This window comes from Melitaea cinxia, chromosome 6 (genome assembly GCF_905220565.1).
Source record: "Melitaea cinxia chromosome 6, ilMelCinx1.1, whole genome shotgun sequence".
NCBI classification, from domain to species: Eukaryota; Metazoa; Arthropoda; class Insecta; order Lepidoptera; family Nymphalidae; genus Melitaea; species Melitaea cinxia.
The window spans coordinates 6,048,033-6,065,671 of NC_059399.1; the positions used below are offsets into that span (position 1 = coordinate 6,048,033).

The 17,639-nt window shown below is 32.2% G+C and overlaps 1 protein-coding gene across 1 annotated transcript; it reads left to right on the forward strand.

Annotated features, from left to right (window-relative positions):
- The first annotated feature begins 6,340 nt into the window (after positions 1–6,340).
- On the forward strand, positions 6,341–12,761 carry LOC123654505 (cuticle protein 8-like). Its single transcript, XM_045590405.1, has 5 exons — positions 6,341–6,346; positions 7,971–8,084; positions 8,709–8,805; positions 9,320–9,432; positions 12,249–12,761. Exons 1-5 carry the CDS (start codon positions 6,341–6,343, stop codon positions 12,309–12,311), a joined length of 393 nt encoding a protein of 130 aa, XP_045446361.1. The 3' UTR covers positions 12,312–12,761.
- Positions 12,762–17,639: the final 4,878 nt, after the last annotated feature.

Genomic DNA, 17,639 nt, shown 5'->3' on the forward strand with positions numbered 1-17,639 from the left:
ATGTAAATTATCACCACAAAGACATTTGTTGAAACATATTCCATTTCATATCAATATATATTTCAATTAGTAGAAAGCAGCGTCGTTAAAGATTTTACAATAGCTTTAACTTCACGTATATAACGTATACTTATATTCTCCCGCATTGGAGCAGCGTGGTGGATTAAGCTCTGATCCTTCCCCAACATGGGGATTGAGACCTATGCTCAGTGGTGGGATATTGTAGGCTGAAGCGTTATATTCCCCACAGACGACAGGACCGTGACTTAGATTTTTTCCTTAAAGAACTTCTGCGATTCAACAAGGCAACGATGTTAGCATTGTTGATCCAATTGTTTGCCTATGATATGCAACATTTCCAATAAATAATTTAATTTACTTTTGTATATGAAAACGTATGATACTATATTGTATTAGCATATATTATGACATGTTTATGATATTAATTAATGGTATAGTATCATATTATTATTATTTTTTTGATAGCACTTGTGAATCTTGATGACTTTTGGTTTTAAAGTACATACTTTATTACATACCTGTCTATGCTACAAATTGGTACAGATCAGGCAAATTATATATTATTATAATTTGTCCACATGGAATTTACAAAAAAGTTTATGTTCAATTCGCAGAGTTATAAAATAAAAAAAAATATATGGTGTCATGGGATACCAGGTAGGAACGAAGTTCCTTCGGATAGAATAGAAGCAACACAATTTGAAAAAAAAAAAAATGTTGAATTTTATATATATTTTCTAGTTCTTGATTTTTGTTTAATTTTTTTGATTGGTTTTAATTAAGTACATAAAAGTATTTAAGAAATTTAGTATTTTAGAAAAGAACAAATACCGTAAAATAAAATAAATCAAACAAAATAATAATAATAACAATAATTCAAACTATTAAGTGAAATAAAAAAAATGTCTATTTATTTTTGTCAACAGTATAAAATTACATTAATATTTAAAAAAGAAAAGTTTACAAGTAATATTTTAGTTTTTCAAACGTCATATTATACAGTCGTGTGACTGATATTACGTCACTTCCGTTATATATTTTTCTTACGGTTTTAGTATCACATTTTTTTCAGTTCGGTCGCCCAGCCAAATGTCAAGCCTGCCGTAAGGAACTTCGTTCCAGTAAATTTCTAAAATAAAAGTTGCCTAAGTTACTCCTTATTACATCGGCTATCTGCCAGTGAAAGTCCCGTCAAAATCGGTCCAGCCGTTTCAGATATTAGCCGGAGCAAACAGACAGACAGACAGACATACAGACAAAAATTCTAAAAAATGTTATTTTGGTACATGTACCGTGTATACGTTCATATGCATTTATAGTTCAATTTTATTTATTTGTATAGATATAATGTATTGTTTTGTCGGATATCTGATCTACAGTTAATTTGTGAATACTTACTCGTATCGTATACACGTTACCAACTAAACCGGTATATCTTGAAACAAGTTTAAATCATCAGCTTGTTTGAACTTTGCAATTTTATCAACCTTTTGACCTGAAGTACAACCAGACACCTCTGTGTCATACAACATATCGACATTAAAAGAGTGTTTCAACTACTATGTATATAAATACTATTAAAAGTACGAACGGATGTATGAAAATACTTACTAGCTTTATTAATATTTGAATAAAGGACTATCGCTGTATAACTTACAAAACATTTTGATATTTCACAAGTTGGTTGACATTTTTGTTATTCCATAACCCCATATCTACTATTATGATTACGTCACAATGGTAGGCAAAAAGAACAGGTTGACTGTCCTAGTAGTACTAGTACTATAGTCTGTTTTTTTTAAGTAAACGAGTACTGAGTATGTCTCTTGCACATTTCCGATATTGACAAAGTGAGATGGTGAATAGTGAGTGTATGGCCGACGCTTTTGTTCTAGTTTTGAATTTGTAAATGCCCATTCATATTGAATGAAATGAATGAAGACCACGTTAAGCACGTTAATGATAGTGATGATTACTCATAGTAAGGAACATATCCGTTACATGCTGAATACATTGAATACTTCTAAAATTAACTGTAAAGAAAATTTAATTATTTTTATTTATAAATAACAATAAAAACAATATTTCATATAGTATAAATATATTATATGCAAGAACTTATGAATATAGGGATAATTCAGTGATAACCGTTACATAATATTATAAGAATACCATTCTAGTGGTGAAAGAGTTTTTAAAATTGGTTCAGAAGTTTATGAGTTTATCATATACCAAAAAAATATATATATATATATATATCTATCTTAATATATATAAATCTCGTGTCACAATGTTTGTCCTCAATGGACTCCTAAACTACTTAACCGATTATAATAAAATTCGCACACCATGTGCAGTTCGATCCAACTTGAAAGATAGGCTATATTTTATTTTGATATATTAATTATTATATTTAAGAAAAAAATAAGGAAGGCGGTACAAAGTTCGCCAGGTCAGCTAGTATATATATATAGAAGTTAATCGAAATAGCACTACCCTTGATAAAAATTGTGTATAATAAAATATTTCTCAACATTTTATAAATGTATTACAAAAATGGCTTACTGTGTCTATCCAACAAATATAGAGATCGTTGTGAACTCAATATTTTTAATGAGCATTTATTTAATCTTTTTAAGCCCTAGAAAAACCTTGGTTCTCATGTAGGTTATAAAATAAATTATATCATAACTATTACTTTGTATTTGATTAGAAAATATTTGTCATATTCTAAGACCACCAAGGAGCATATAATAGGATTTCTACCAAGACATACCTATTTTAGCCTCACCACTCGTTGTAAGAAATTCTGTTTGAATAAATGAACGCGAATAGACAAACTCTCTGCCGATGCCGGTTATTTTGAATCGCTTTATAGAAAAACTTTTAATAATTTCTTGCTTTAAAGGACCCGGGAAAACTGAGAGGGATATGTACAGATACAGCACAGAAGGCTGTGCACAGGCTGCTGTATGTAAAGACGCTTGCCCGAAACTCCCAACTACTACCAAAAGACAACGATAGGAGCATTAATATTAAAAACTTTGTAAATAAATGCATACAATCATTGACAATCTTATAATTAGATGGTATATAGAGTATATTATATCCGTTGAGGATCAGTTGAATACCTAATAGATTATTTTTAATAATTGCCAAATTAAAACATCTTACGATATGCGATTAATCTAAATCGTAAATCTGTATCACACGTTTTTTGCTATCAAGCGAGTTGTATGAAGGTTTTTCTTATATAAATATCATTCTAGGGTGTTGTTAACTAGGTTAAAACCTAAACAAACCTAAATAGAGAAAGTTGTATTGCATGGCGTTAGTAGAGCTTGTCAACGGAACTCGATAGATACTCTAAAATAGGTTGAATATTTAATTCTTTTATAATAGACAAACAATATACGAGTAATAAATGTGGCGTAAAGCATGTTGCCAAAATGATCTGTCTTAAATGATAATTTTATCTGTTTTCTACGGTTTATATTCTATATTTGAATTTGAATAAATTAAACTGCATATTTTTTTATGACATTTTTTTTATATATATTGTACTATTGTTAAAAATCTGAAGTGAGAATTGTTAGAAAGAACTAGTGATTAATTAATATAACCAGTACTACAATAGCGCACTACTGGTTAAATTAAGCGAATCTTCTAGGATTTAATATATTATTTATTGATATGCTAACAAGCTAAAGAATATTGTGCTACAGCTAAGTAAAGGAGCGAGGCATCAATAAAACAGACACACAAGGCAACAGTTAATGTGGACCGAAACCACAAATATACATCTTCTGAGCGCAATTTCTTTTAAGTTGTGAATAAATTTTTTTTATTAAAACTTTTCTTTATTCCTTTATATTATTACTAAGTGCCTACAAAAGTAGACCAAGTAGTTTTACTTATAAACATATATACGGTTTTAAAGATTTCTATGACGAAATTTCACCCAAACAGTTTTGAAATATACGTTGCACACCCGATTACGTAACAGAAAATATATCCGAAGGAACTAATAGTTTAGTTATATAACATGTTACGTCCTGTCCCTACGAGCACAGGTGTACGTTATTATACTTTATAAGGACATTTACAAAAATATTTTTAGCCGACTTCAAAAGAAAGAGGTTCTCAATTCGACTGTATTTATGAAGTGAAACTTCTTTCTCGTTGTGCGAGACTAGAGACTATTTTGTTAGTTAGTACTAAATAAATGAAGTAAGCTTTACTCAAACTGATTTGATATACGACAAATGCGAAATAGTTTGTTACCTTTGTTACGAGTTTGAGATATTATGTTTCTTTAAAAATTATGTTTATGAGTGTACTGATACTTTAAACATGCACTAAGTTGCGTATCTTCTAAGCAAAATAACCTGGTATTTATTTTAAATGACTGAAAAATAAAGTGAAATATATTTAGCATTTTTTTTGACAGGGCTCATCTAGTATCTTTTTTAGACGAACTTTAAAATCATCCATCTATGATATATATCGTATATCATGATCATCTATATATCATATTAACATTACAGGCTAATAAACAATACACGCATTTACCTCTTGTTAAAAAAATAGAGGAAATTGCTACTGTTGCTTCATCTTAATATATATAAATCTCGTGTCACAATGTTTGTCCTCAATGGACTCCTAAACTACTTAACCGATTTTAGTCAAATTTGCACACCGTGTGCAGTTTGATCCAACTTAAAAGATAGGCTATATTTTATTTTGATATATTAAGTTATTATTATATTTCAGAAAAAAATAAGGTGATACGAAGTTCGCCAGGTCAGCTAGTTATTTATATAAAAAAACATACTTGAGATTTTGTGGTAGTCTATTAAATATTTATTCTCTAGCAATATTTATATGTGTTTATTTATAAATTTTGTTATTGCTGTTAAAGCGTATGGAGTTAGCCTAAGACTTTGATCTGGCTTCAAATTTAGGTTGCACCACGCTCAAATGCACTAATGTTGGACCAATTTCAACACAGAGGAATGCTGTATAGCTTATTTTATAGCTTTATACTGCTAGTATTACAACAAAGTAGATTTTGATATTTTAGAAATTAATTAAATATTTTTTCTTTATTGAAGAGCTTCGCCTCTACTACGACTATGTCGACCTGTTATTATACATATATGTTAATAAAGATACATGATAACACATTATGACACAATTGATAAAATTCATCAACCATTTTATACAATTTTTTTGAAGAAATAGATTCTGTTATACCCATCAAATTGCCAAATTTATTAAATGGAATATGTATGTGACACATCAATCCACGTATTTATGGGTATTGAGTGAATGATGACCGTAACCGTACAGCAGTGACTACGTATTTTCTGTTCAATAGCACTGTGTCTATCCAAGGCACGTTGGGCAAATGAGGTTACATGGTCCGATACCAGATGCATTTGTCTTTCTACCTTTTATCTAAATATTATTTCCACAATACAATACATTTATTTTTAACAGTATGTAAACACTCGTAAAAAGGCTTAATAATCATTTCTATCCCATCGCATGCTCCAGTCTTAGCAAGAGTATCAACCATATCGTTACCTAATAGATTAATATAAGATGGAATCCACTCTCAAAAACATATTTGTTTTAAAATTCTGTGTGCTACGGGAGTACTTCTAGTGTTAGATTTCATCGAGTTACATGTTGAAGAGTGCACTTAGACTCTGAGAAAATAACAAATTTGTCGTTGTCAACTGAGGATACGTATGATAAGGCTTCAGAAACAGGCAATAACTCAGTGTTTTTTTAAATGCTACGATATCTGGAGAAAAAATGTAAACTAATAAGCAAAGTAAACATATTTTACCATCGTAGTCAATACTAATTATATTGTTTTGATAATTTTACTCACACTACTAAAATAAACTGTATATTTTAAATACCTTCCAAATAAGAGTATTGATATCAGTGCGAGCTTGTTTTATTTTTATTTCTCATAACGATTACAAAGTTGCAATTAAAACAGATAAAATGCAATATCGAACCAAATACATCGAATCATTTTTGTTATGCAGTAAAAATGTACTAACATTAAGCTAAATATAAAATTCTAGCGTGATGTTTTTTGCTATGCAATTTAGTAGTGCATTTTTGGTAATAAAAATTGTACTGTATTTCACAAATAATTTAGCGCGGGAATCGTATGGGCGTAGTTGTAAAAGGGTATGGAGGGGCTCCTTAGCTTAAAAGCGTAGGACATTCATAGGTAAGTCCAGCTTGACGTAGTATCATACTATAGTGTGTCGTGTGTTGCCATAGAAATTCCAATATGTGGGTAAGTTATTAAAAACATCAGTTAGTAATACTTTTATAAAAGAGTAAGTCGAGTTATTATAATAGTTGTTATCGATAGAGATTATAATATTATAGTTTAGGTACTGTTTGATTATTTCAAGAATATATATATATATATATATATATTTATATAAGTTTTAACATCCATGGGATCTTAAGTGTCCATGCCTTTTTTATTTACATTTTTATTTTCAAAACGTTGAGGCCTATTATTTTCAACATTGGATGCTTCAAATTGCGAACTAAAGCTTATTTTCTCTAATTCGACGGCGAGTCCTAAACTGAACGTGATAGATATATATACCTAAATATACATAAATATTTATATAGGTTAATAATTAAGATAATTATTTATGACTATGTTTTTTTTCCATTCATTTCATGGAAAAAATGTTAGTATTATTTTATGTCGTCTAAGACATTATAGAGATGTTTTATTATAAATATATTAATGACTAACGTAGTTAAATAAGTAGGTGGAAATTAAAATTTAATAATTTACGCTTCAGCCTGTAATATCCCACTACTGGGCATAGGCCTCTTTTCCCATGTAGGAGAAGGATCAGAGCTTAATCCATCACGCTGCTCCAATGCGGGTTGGCGGATATATTCCCTACTATGAGTAACGATCGCTATCAGGTGTACACGACAACAACCGGGACCGACGGCTTAACATGCTTTCCGAGGCACGGTGGAGAAACCCACAAAGACTGCACAAACACCCAGACCACGGCAAACACCTGGCCATACACCAATACAAATGTTTGTCATGTGCGGGGATCGAACCCACACCCGATAGCGCAACAAGTACAATCCATGGCTGTAACCTTTGCGCCAACACGGCGTCATTTTTATTAATTTAGTCGTAGTATATTGATCTCATTTATATTGGAAACAGGATACTTTTTATGCAATAAGAACTATTTTTTTCATCGTGAACATTCTATTTCTATCTTAAATATTTAAATTAACACAAATTAATAAATGTAAATCTTATCTATAATAAATCTTAACAATCTTAATTATTATAAGATTCTCGTGTTAATGTTTGTAATTAATGTTAGTTACCATACTCCTTCGAAACGGCTGGACCGTTTTTTATGGAATTTTGGTTGCATATCGGGTAGGCCTGAGAATCGGCTAACATCTATTTTTCATACCCCTAAGTTATAAGAGGGGGGGGGGGGGGTTAAGGGGATTAATAACATATAGGGTAAAAAAACGTTTGCGTTGGCTAGTAGCCATATAAAAATGTCATATAGACGAAATATAAATAAACGTATAAATTAAGGAATAAAAAAAATGTACTAAAAATAATAATATAAAATCACATAACATACACACAGTCGATTGTTCCTACGGTAAGCAACTTAATGCTAGTGTTATAGGTAACGGCCGATTGTTAAATATTTATTTTTGATAATTATACAGAAATAATACATTAAGAAATAAACAAATAAATATAATATATAAAAATAATTATATTGAGACTCAGGTGGGAATTAAACCCGCAACCCCTAAGCAGAAATTAGGGCCACTATAAACTGCGCCATTGAGCTAGTTAAGTATAAAATAAATATATCAAACAATGTCACATCTTTTAGGTATTAGCTCTATTATCCTGTATCAGCGTTGCGTTGGCGGTGCCCATAGAGTACGGTGTGTCGTACTCGCACGCGCCGATTTATCACGCTCCAATCGTGCACGCCGAGCCTATTGTGAGTTTACGATTGTCTATATGTTTTATTCAGGCTATAACATCCCCATTTTGTATATATTTCGTTTTCAATTTCATCCTGAAAAACAATAGCAATCTCTGAACATATTTATATAAACATTTTGCATATTTGTCATGCTTACATAACGTAGTAGCGTTTAAATTAACTGTTATTTTTTTTGCTAATTTTTCTCAGCAGAATCTATATTTTAAAAAGACGATCGATAGCTTTAAATTACAGTAAATTATATAAAGAAATTTTTTGTAAAAAAACGATTCACAAGGACTTTTAAAGTGTACTCGAAAAAAATAAATTGTTTTTTTTAAATTTACTTTTTTTTAATAGGTTATGAATTTTAAACAAACTTACACGCTTGATTATGGTAATGGTTGTTGTTTAAATTAATTTTTTGTAGATATTTAGTCCAAAAACATATTTATCTTTTCGTATTGAACTTGATAGTTATACGCTATGTTAAACAATGTTCTATTTTTATATTAATTTGTATATTTCAGTATGATCATTTTTTACATTATGCGGTGAAAATATTTTTAGATTAACCTAATCTTTATTTAATAAAAAAACAATGTAATCCAATACTGACTCATGTTTAAATCTACATAGGCTTATCCAAAGTACGCTTTCAACTATGGAGTTAAGGACACCCACACTGGTGACATCAAATCTCAACAGGAAGTGAGAGACGGCGATGTTGTTAAAGGTTTCAATTTTTATAGTTTTTTATTAATATTATTAACATAATAGTTTGTGAGGATGGATGGTTGTTTGTTACTATTTCATGTACAAATTGTTCAAATGATTTTGTATGAAAGTTGACAGGTACTAGGGGTATAACTAGGGATTCAGAATAATACATATCAACAACAAAACCAACAATAAGACATTTTTAGGGTTTGAAAATTATGCCAGTGAGACCGCAAGGTGCAGATATTTCTAACATGACTAATCAATTTAAATGTAATTGTCCTAAAACTACCGCATCTAGTGTGGATTGGCCCTATATCCGTTAAATAGGAACCTTTCTATTAATTAAAATGTAATTATTACTAATATTATTAATAAGGTCAAGTTTGAAAAAGAATTTCCCATAATACACGTAAAAAGCTTCCTGATAATGATATTATTTCTACTAAAAATTAGAGAAAAACTGTTAAATGTTTTTGAAAATAATTTTTTTAATTGCTAATAATAGTAATAAAAATTTCTATTTACAGGTTCATACTCCTTGGTAGAGCCCGACGGTACAACACGAACAGTAAACTACTCCGCGGATGATCACAACGGCTTCAATGCTATCGTACAAAGATCTGGCCACGCTGTTCACCCGGTTAGTTTTCACCTATTAAATTAATCAAAACATATTTAACTCTATAGACTGAAAACTACAAAAACTATTAGTAAGGACTTCAATTCATGGCTTGGCAATCGTATATTATAAGAAAATTAAAACCGTGTACTGTTCGTACAAATTTTGATCTAAAAGCGCTAAATGACAAATGTTTAATTTGTACGAAATTGATTTCTTTCTAGACTGTGAAGGAAATATCGCAATCAATGATAAAACTTTTTTTTCCCTTCAGAATAGTAAAGTCTATAGTGTGACGTCTATAATTCAAAGTGGAAAAATGTATCGAATGCTGAGGTATTTGTCCAGCTAAAGGTCATTTGAAGGTCGTTACAGTCAAATTATAGAAACAAATATTTCTTGGTGCACAAGATTTATTGACGAATAATAATAAGCTACATAATAACTATATTTTGGCTAAGTTACATTTTGCGACTTCTTATTAAATAAAAAAATAGATACAAAATTATTGATAAATTATTAAGACGAATTATAATATTTTTTTGTAAGGTCTTAAAACATAGAGTAGAAATTAAAAAGAAATTATAATATTGCGTTGGTAAATTGCTGTTTTTTCGAAAAACTTATTCAATATTTTCAACGTACATAAATATTTAATATTTAATTAAGTAGAAATAGTCGCGGTAACTGGCCCTTGCGCAAGTTTAACGGTACTTGACGTATAAGGAAACGACTATGGAAATAGTAAAGTCGGCTAAAAATGTTTTTGATATTTTCTACATGGCTTGAATACATTCGAGGATATAAGTAGGCGTTTAAAGTTGATGACTCAATTTAGCACAAATATGCACGAAGTATAAATCATATTATTAACCTTTCTTAAAGATATTTATTTTCTATTATAAATTTAACATTTGCATTTTTTATGCCCCACGTCGATAGTAAGTTTAAGACAATTTTTCCCTAGTATGGGTGCATTGACGATATTGATCGAATTACTACGTAAAATACGACGCGTTATGTAAATGACGACACGTTAGCGCAGCGGTAATAGCACTGGCTGTTGGGCTGGCGGTCGCGGGTTCGATTCCCGCTCACGACAGACATATGTATCGACCATATAGATGTTAGTCGTAGTCTGGGCGTTGTGTTTGTGTATTGTGTGTGTTTCCGGATCCCAACATAAGAGAAAATCCTACTGGGGGATCCGTTGAATGTGAAGCGTTTATTAATTATTTATTAATTAAAATAGACGTATTTGGTCGCAGGTTTTGTAACGTGTAATCAAGAGCTGTTATGAAATGCTTCTAATACAGTTTGACAATTTAAACTAAGGGACTGTTTCTCGGGGTCAGTTTCACCCTAATTAATAAACTATAATTATGAGATTTACAGGTAGCGAATAGAAATATTTCATAAGTAAAGTGCAATTCTAAAAAGTATAATACGTGTATATCATAAACGAGTGAGATAGCTGTAACGGTAACCGGTGAAACCGGTTTAGTACTTCTAAAAGATTTATGTCAGTTTACAAGCAAATATACTGTTAAATTATAGTTTTTTAAAATTATAAGCTACATTTAATTGGTATTCGAAGAGTCAGTTCGGATTAGACTCACTTTTACACTCATATTAATGGCCTGATTCACCAGTCGTGGATAATGCTATTGACGAATGTCAGTATCCAATAGATAAAAGATATTACATTTAATCCTTTTTACTATCGAATTTCCATATCTATGGGATGTTTTTATTCGCAAATTTGAAACTAAAACTTTTAATTTATTGATTGAATCGAAACAGGTTGTAATGGCTTATTCTTCCTTCTGTGATTAAAGTCTTTTCGTAACGTGAAACAGGCCCTTAATCGATTTATTACACAGTTCACAATTCAAGGGTTTACAAAATACTAGTGGTCGCCCAGAGGTCGAAATTCGACCATAATTAATTTAAGTTATAATTTTGAACATTAAACAAAAGTGTATATACTCGTATGTGTCAAATACGAGTGCATCGTAGTGTGTGTAATGTTTTTTAAAGATTTAATTATTTTTTGTGCATGGTTAAAAAATCGAGTACGAAATATGAACTATAAGTGTGCGAAATTTCATATTCCAAAATTTGTCCGCGCTATTTTCGTAAAAAGGGGTAGAAAGTTTTTGCTTCACATATTAATATAAAGAACTGAATATATATATATATATATATATATAAATGAATGTTTGTCTGTACGTCCTTTAAATAATCATAAACTATGCATTTGATCATGTCATGATTTTCAGCAAAGTGATGTGCACGAGAGCCCACAAGGGTTTCTGAGTTGGTACAACCAAAAAAATGCGTAGCAACGCATGTAGGATTAAAGGTAGTAGAACAGGGTATAGATAATTAACAAACCAAAATAATATGTCAACAATATCTTACTGACAGAGATAAGGTGTCAACATTTTCGTTCACAAAATATTTCGTAACGCTTGAGTAATGATAACCTTGATTTCATCGATAGATTTCCGTTGTTGAGAAAACGTGGCTTCGTTTTTATTTACGCACTCGTTTGCTCAAAACTTTATATATATAAATGATTTTTAAAATAAGAAATTCATATTATTATTAATATTAATATAATATTATTTTTAAATGTAGTATAAAAATTAAATTATATTTAAACATCATTTATTCCCGTAGTTTTAGTGCAATTCAAGAACAACTTATAATACACTTATATAGCTGTCTTTAGTTTACAATTTTCTTAAACATCTCTTATGTACTATTATATATATCATATAACACTTTTTTATGCGTTTCTTCAAATATGTATTTTTTATTTTTAGGTGAAGGTAGCACCCGTAGCTCACTATGCACCAGCACCAATTTTGTTGTCGTCCTACGGTCATCACTAATACGTTATACATTATCCTACAACGGTACTTCTTAGTCTTCTCACACTCGCAAGAATTGTAACTCTTAATTTTACGTAGTTATACCTAGAAATAAAAGATAAACTATATGTTTGGCTGCTGTAACAAAATGGATAACATTTACAACGCAAATTTTGGTAAAGTTATAGCGAAAGATAGCTGTTATTATGTAATAATGTTTTGATGGGTTTGAAAAAGGTTTTGTTTCTGAGTTTTAAATGTTATCCATAATGATACATAGAATTTATTTTTATAAGGCTTCCGTGCGACATCCAAAAGTATTTTGATTTACTTTTCCTATGTTAAGATTTGCTTATGTTAATTAATTTGATATAAGTCTTCCTATTCGTAGCATCTGAAGTACAATATCTATAAATTAATGTAATTTTAAATTGTTGTGTAAATGTTTAATAAAAGTTTTATTATACAGTACACGTGTCATGTGTTGTTTATACCTATTATATTATAAGTAGATGAAAAACAAATTTATGTTATAGTATTGTTATCTGATTTGATAAGTTGTTTTCTCTGTTAATTGTTTAGAGTAAATTTTTATTTATTACTTCTTCTCTGACAATTTTTTATACGACTAAAATGGCAAACAAGCGAACCATCCACCTGATATGGCGTATGTATGCCTGTAAACGCTTGCACTACACCGACAAAGCGTCGCATGCGCGTTGCCAACCCTACTTTTGACACTACTTAGAAGCTCTGGCTAACGTACTGACCACAGGAACACAACAATCCTTGAGAGCAGTATTATTTGGCTGTGATCTTTTGTAAGGTAGATGTACTTTCTCAGTCATGCTTCTTCAGATTTTGAGCAGGATATTTTTTGATGTGTGTTGGGTATTGGTAACTTTGTCTCTTCCAAAATCCTCGCTTAAATTATTTACTATATTATACGGGTAAAATTCTAATATCTAAATGTACGAAATTATTATCATTCTCATGGGGTTGATGTGGCGTATTCATACACATAAAAACTTTTTATGTTTTATATTTTTTACAAAAATATTTCTTGAAAGATGTCGAGAATTGGTATTTTGAATTATTTCTTTATAACAAGTTTTACCATTTATTAAATCTATTTCATATTTTGCTGGGAGTACATTGGTTTTAATTTTATTATTGTTTGATAAAAAGTACATGGAGATATCGAAGATTCTATCATTAATTCGTCCGCTACATAGCATTCATAATTTACATAGCACATATAAAATAATATAGTGTGATAGATTATTTAATCTAATAATTTTATAATATTAAATTATATTACAATAGTAAATTTTTACGCAACTACGACTGCGATTTATTATTCTACACAGGATTTTGTCAAATTCTTATTAAGAGCTTTATACTCGTAGCATTTTTATTTGTCGTAAATGATCCAAATATGGATTTATTTAGATTGAGAGCAGGCAACCTATTAGTGTTTGTGCGGTTAGATGGGTTTTCGCCATAACAGGTACACTGATTTTATTACGTCGAGAACATAAAAATGTTTACTTTAATCTCTAAAATTATAGCTTTTTGACCGTTTACATCAAAACACGAATAAAACAGCTCTTTAATGCTGGATTAAAAGTACCCGTATACTTTTACATACTTATAGCAGTGCCCGCGACTTCGTCCACGCGGAATTTAGCATAAAAGTTATTGTTCAGTTCGCAGTTATAAAATAAATAGATTTCTAAAATAAAAGTAGCCTAAGTTACTCCTTATTACGTGAAAGTCACGTCAAAATCGGACTAGCCGTTTGAGAGATTAGCTGGAACAAATAGACAGATAGAGAAGCAAAAATTGTAAAGAAAAAATTATTGTATATGTACTGTGTATACACTATTCATCCATTACATTTGGTAAAAAACTGATATTTTAATTTTACAAACAGACACTCCAATTTTATTTATTTGTGTAGATTTTTGAGTGCTTTTCGTTATTTTTTAATTTCAATGTTAACGTTTAATATATGTTGGGTATATTGATTTATTATGTAATGTATGCATTGTGCATTTCACAAGTGCCCTTGTATTTTAGTATTAACCCATTGAGTCATTTTTGCGAAACTTTGTTGCAGTCATGACATAACGACGGTTTTTAGTCATCGATGACATATATATGTATGTTTGATGAATTGGGTTATGCCTGTAATATTAAATATAAGAAAATAAATGAATCAATAAATTAAAAAAAATATATATGTACTAGCTATACCCGTGCGAACAATTCGCACTAAATAACTATTACAATTTTCACTTTACAAAATTATAAAAAAGTATTTATACGTGAGTTGATTTGAAACTGAACAAAATATTTACCGACCGTCAATCATGTTGACATTGTCTCAAAATTACAGCCGTCATATATATATAATTTTAATAATTAATTAATTAACAATAATAAAAGCAACAATAATTTATTTTGTTGTTGATGCTGGTAGAGCAAGCAATTCTCTATAAAATAATATATAATTTATGTGGAGTAATTGGTAGGTTTCTTTCTAAAAAGGGAAGCAAATATCTTAACCCTAGCGTATTAATATATAAGATATGGATAAGGTACTGTACAAAGTAAACTGGACAGAAAAGAAAAAGAGGCGATTAAAACATTTCTTAAATCTTCAATTTATATAGTGATATTGCCGATACCAATATCTCGGTACTATATGTCATGGCAAAATACTGAAAACATGGAGAGGTCAGTTTCTAATCCTCAAGGATTCTTTTATATTCGCCTTTAAATGAAGACAGACAAAAAAAAACATTTTGATTTAAATAAAAAAAGGATGTCCCAAAAATAAATGTCATTAATGACATGAACACAACAGAAATTTTGACGTTTTTGCTAATTTACGAATTTTATTTTAAAACCCATAAATGTATTCTGATATTTACACTCAGAACAATTTTGGTTATACTCGTACAATCGACGAATGAATGCTTAAAAAGCGCGTGGCAAAATGTGGGCGTTCCTAAAACACCGCCGGATATTCTAAAGGCGTCTTTGGTCATTAATAGTAATTTGATACTACTACACATCGTCGTATTATAATCTCAACGCCTTTTTTGAAGAAACAAATAAATGTGGCAATTTTTCAATTGTCCATTTTCGTCCATGATGACAGAATTGTGAGATACGGTCGAGAAAGTCGACGTGACTCTAATATATATATATATATCTTTGATTATCAATACATATAATAAAAATGTAACCGGTCGCTGTCTGTACATTTAAGATATATGAGAAAAAATATTATTGAGACCTTTATTAACTCAAATAACACCCAAAACATTGATTGTTAGAATTTTTGTCTGTTTGTCTGTGCCTTTGGGCACGCTAATATCAGAAATGGCTTATCCGATTTAGATATGGTTTTACTAATATATTTTGGCAAGCCTGTTTTTACGTGGGGAAAATCTATCGAGGATACCCTTCAGCGCGGGGGCACTAGAGGTTTATGTCAGACTCCTACTGACTAAAAATCACCACGTGTGAGCAGTCATCCGCCTGGGTGGGGCGAGATGGGTTCGCGCTAGCATTCGTCACCTCGCTTCAGCGGTAGGCCCGGACAAAGCCTCCGGGCCCCAGCACAATGGTGGGGTGGCCTCACTCACAACAAGGCCACCCCTCAGACGTATAGGGTCGTGTCATCCGGCCGGCCGAAGTCCCCCGACCATCGGCCGTCGACCCACTATTACAAGGGGGGAGGAGGTGGGCAAACCGTCTCCTCCTTGCCCCCGTACGTCTGCGCCGGAGTGGGCCAGCAGAGACGTCTTCCTCTCTGGCCCACTCCGCGGTCTCCTTCTGCGTCATTACCTCTTCGCAGAAGGAGACCGCCGCCTGCCATGATCTCTCGCTGTCAAGCATGGCCTTTACGACACTCGGCAGTGAGAGATCCCGATCGAGAACCGCTGAAAGCGTGCGCCGCTGCGGTTCCTAAGTGGCGCACGCTTCCAGCGTATGGAGGGCCGTATCTTCTGGCGCTCCACACTCGTAGCAGGCTGGAGTCACCTCCCGTCTCGCGATTTAGTGCAGGTACTTACCGAAGCACCCATGTCCGGAAAGTACCTGCACCAGACGGAAGGTCAGCGGCCCGAACCGCCGCCTCACCCACTTCCAAAGGACCGGCTTCACTGTGTCCACCGTCCACTGCCCCGGGACTGGCGAAGCCAGGTCCTCCGTCCACCACCGCAACAGGGTGTCCTGCGCCAGCCTCTGCATGCGTGTGAGCTTCTCCCACATAGGAGGCTCCCCCCGGGATCTCCTCGCCGCCATAAAATAATATGTTTCGGCGGAGATCTCCGTCTGCAATTCTCAGGGGGGATCGCCGGCCAGCACGCACGCCGCCGTCCAGGACACCGTTCGGTAACCGCGTATCGCCCTCAGCAGGGTTTTGTTGGCGCGACCGAAGGCGTCCGCTCAGACGGGTGCCCCGTACATGGCCATACTCCGGAGGACGCTGGAGTATAGCCGATGGCACTTTGCGCTCGGACCACCCACATTTGTCAGCAGCCTTCCCAATGAGGCGGCGGTTTTCACGACTCTTGGGGCTAACTTGGCAAAATGAGCCCCAAAAGTCCACCTCCCGTCCAGGGTGAGTCCCAGGTACCTCATCTGATATTTTGGCAAGCCTAGCTTAAGATTTGGTGTTTTTTTTATGTCGATCGGTTCATAAATAAAAAAGTTATGCCAGATTAAAGAATCACGTTGAACATGTAAAGTCACTATTCCACGCGGACGAAGTCGCGAGCTAGTTTGAAATAAAAGTTTTGAATGCAAAAATTGTTTTTTTTTTTTTGATACTACATTTACGCGAATATGGTTTTGTGACTAATGTTATATCAGGTCAGTTTGAATGTAAATTATTTCGGATAATTTTGACAGTGCTTTTATATATTGTAAAAGAAAAATACAAATAATCGCAAGATACAAGAAGTGTGTGTCATTTTCTAACTGACTTCAAAAAAAAGGTTCTCAATTTAACTAAATATTTTTTAGATTATGCTGCATGACTTTGTATGGGCTGTACCGATTTCGATGATTCTTTTTTTTAATCGAAAGTTGGTACTTGTCACGTGGTCCCATTAAAATTTGATCGAGTTATATTTAAGTTATCTCTAAATAATGCGTTTATTTACAGTTACGGGTTCAATATCAACCTGGTGTACACTATAGTTTAAGTTACCATGACTCGTAAATGTGTCTCTGTTGGTGTGAAATCTCTTTGCCTATAAAATAGAAAGATCGAAGTGTAATTTAGAATAAAAAATTTTAAACTCAAAATATACAAAAATATTAATTAAA